The 2131-nt window shown below is 47.1% G+C and overlaps 1 protein-coding gene across 18 annotated transcripts in view; it reads right to left on the bottom strand.

Moving 5' to 3' along the window:
- Positions 1-2131, bottom strand: part of AHNAK (AHNAK nucleoprotein) — a 102389-nt gene that overhangs the window by 78932 nt on the left and 21326 nt on the right. For 9 of the 18 annotated variants that reach the window (XM_029956536.1, XM_029956543.1, XM_029956544.1 and 6 more), the window contains exon 6: positions 152-1980. The exons of 2 other annotated variants lie outside the window; for them this stretch is intronic. In XM_029956536.1, the coding sequence (XP_029812396.1) occupies positions 152-1980 (1829 nt within the window). Of the gene's footprint in view, positions 1-6; positions 2126-2131 lie in introns of all 18 variants that reach the window. 7 more of the 18 variants (XM_029956540.1, XM_029956542.1, XM_029956545.1 and 4 more) reach the window with 7 other exon arrangements.

Below are 2131 nucleotides of genomic sequence, written 5' to 3'. Positions count from 1 at the left end.
TGGGGCCTTTGATGTCCACATCTGGCACTTTCATTTCACCTTCTATCTTGGGCACAGACACATCCACATCCCCTTTCACTTTGGGGCCTTTCAAGTGTAAGTCCACATCAGGCATGGAGATCTTGGGGGTCTTGAAGTGCATCTCAGGCATCTTAAACTTAGGACCTTTCAACTTTGCATCAGGACATTCCAGATCAACATCAGGCATCTCCACATCTACACCAGGACCTTTGATATCAACTTGCGGACCTCTGAGATCACCTTCTAGTTCAGGCACAGAAGCATCCATTTCTCCTTTCACTTTGGGTACTTTCAAATTCAAGTCCACATCTGGCATGGATATCTTAGGAGCTTTGATATTCAACTTAGGCATCTTAAATTTAGAGCCCTTTAATTTTCCTTCTGGCCCCTCAATATCCAAATCAGGAGCATCAATGTCCACCTTGGGGCCAGACACATTAATGTCAGCCTTGGGCAGGTTCACATCCACTTCTGGACCCTCACCCTTGAAGCCAGGCATGCTGAACTTGGGCATTTTCACCTTGGGCATCTTCAGGTGCCACTCTGGGCCATGAACATCCACATCTGGGGCATCAATGTCAACTTTGGGCCCTTTAATGTCAACATCTGGAACTTTCATTTCACCTTCTATCTTGGGCACAGACACATCTGCATCCCCTTTCACTTTGGGGCCTTTCAAGTGTAAGTCCACATCAGGCATGGAGATCTTGGGAGCCTTGAAGTGCATCTCAGGCATCTTAAACTTAGGGCCCTTCAGCTTCCCTTCTGGACCTTCAATATCAATATCACCAACATCCACATCCACCTTCGGGGCCTTCATGTCAATTTCAGGACCTTTCAAGTCTCCTTCCACTTTGGGAAGGGAAACATCTACATCAGTTTTCAGTTTAGGAGCTTTCAGATTAAGTCCAACATCAGGCATAGAGATTTTGTGTGTCTGTATACTCATGCTTGGCATCTTGAACTTTGGACCTTTTAGTTTCCCCTCTGGACCTTCAATATTCACATCTGGAGCATCAATGTCCACCTTGGGTCCTGAGATCTCTACGTCAGCCTTGGGCAGGTTCACATCCACTTCTGGGCCCTCGCCTTTGAACCCTGGCATGCTGAACTTGGGCATTTTCACTTTGGGCATCTTCAGGTGCCAGTCTGGGCCATGAACTCCCACCTCCGGTGCATTAATGTCCACTTTGGGCCCTTTGATGTCAACATCAGGAGCTTTTATCTCTCCTTCTACCTTTGGAACATCATAATCTCCTTTCATTTTAGGACCTTTTAAGTGCAAACCAACGTCTGGCATGGATATCTTCTGAGGCTTTATATTCATTTCTGGCATCTTAAATTTAAGACCTTTCACTTTTGCATCTGGACCTTCAATATTCACATCTGGAACTTCAATATCCACTTTGGGACCTGAGACATCAATGTCAGCTTTGGGCAGGTTCACATCCACTTCTGGGCCCTCTCCTTTGAAGCCAGGCATGCTGATCTTGGGCATTTTTATCTTGGGCATCTTCAGGTGCCAGTCTGGGCCACGCACATCCACATCTGGAGCATCAATGTCAACTTTGGGCCCTTTAATGTCAACATCTGGCATTTTTATTTCACCTTCTACATTAGGCACAGACACATCCACATCTCCCTTCAGTTTTGGCCCCTTAAGATTCAAGTTCACATCAGGCATGGAGATCTTGGGAGCCTTGAAGTGCATCTCAGGCATCTTAAACTTGGGGCCCTTCAGCTTCCCTTCTGGACCCTCAAGGCTCACATCAGGGGCTTCAATGTCCACCTTGGGTCCAGAGATATCAATGTCAGCCTTGGGCAGGTTCACATCCACTTCTGGGCCCTCTCCTTTGAAGCCAGGCACACTAAATTTGGGCATTTTCACCTTGGGCATCTTCAAGTTCCACTCTGGGCCATGAACATCCACATCTGGGACATCCACGTCCACTTTGGGGCCTTTGATGTCCACATCTGGCACTTTCATTTCACCTTCTATCTTGGGCACAGACACATCCACATCCCCTTTCACTTTGGGGCCTTTCAAGTGTAAGTCCACATCAGGCATGGAGATCTTGGGGGTCTTGAAGTGCATCTCAGGCATCTTAAA

The sequence above is a fragment of the Suricata suricatta genome, chromosome 11, assembly GCF_006229205.1.
Source record: "Suricata suricatta isolate VVHF042 chromosome 11, meerkat_22Aug2017_6uvM2_HiC, whole genome shotgun sequence".
Taxonomy (NCBI): domain Eukaryota; kingdom Metazoa; phylum Chordata; class Mammalia; order Carnivora; family Herpestidae; genus Suricata; species Suricata suricatta.
This window is presented reverse-complemented; position numbering and strand designations above follow the sequence as displayed.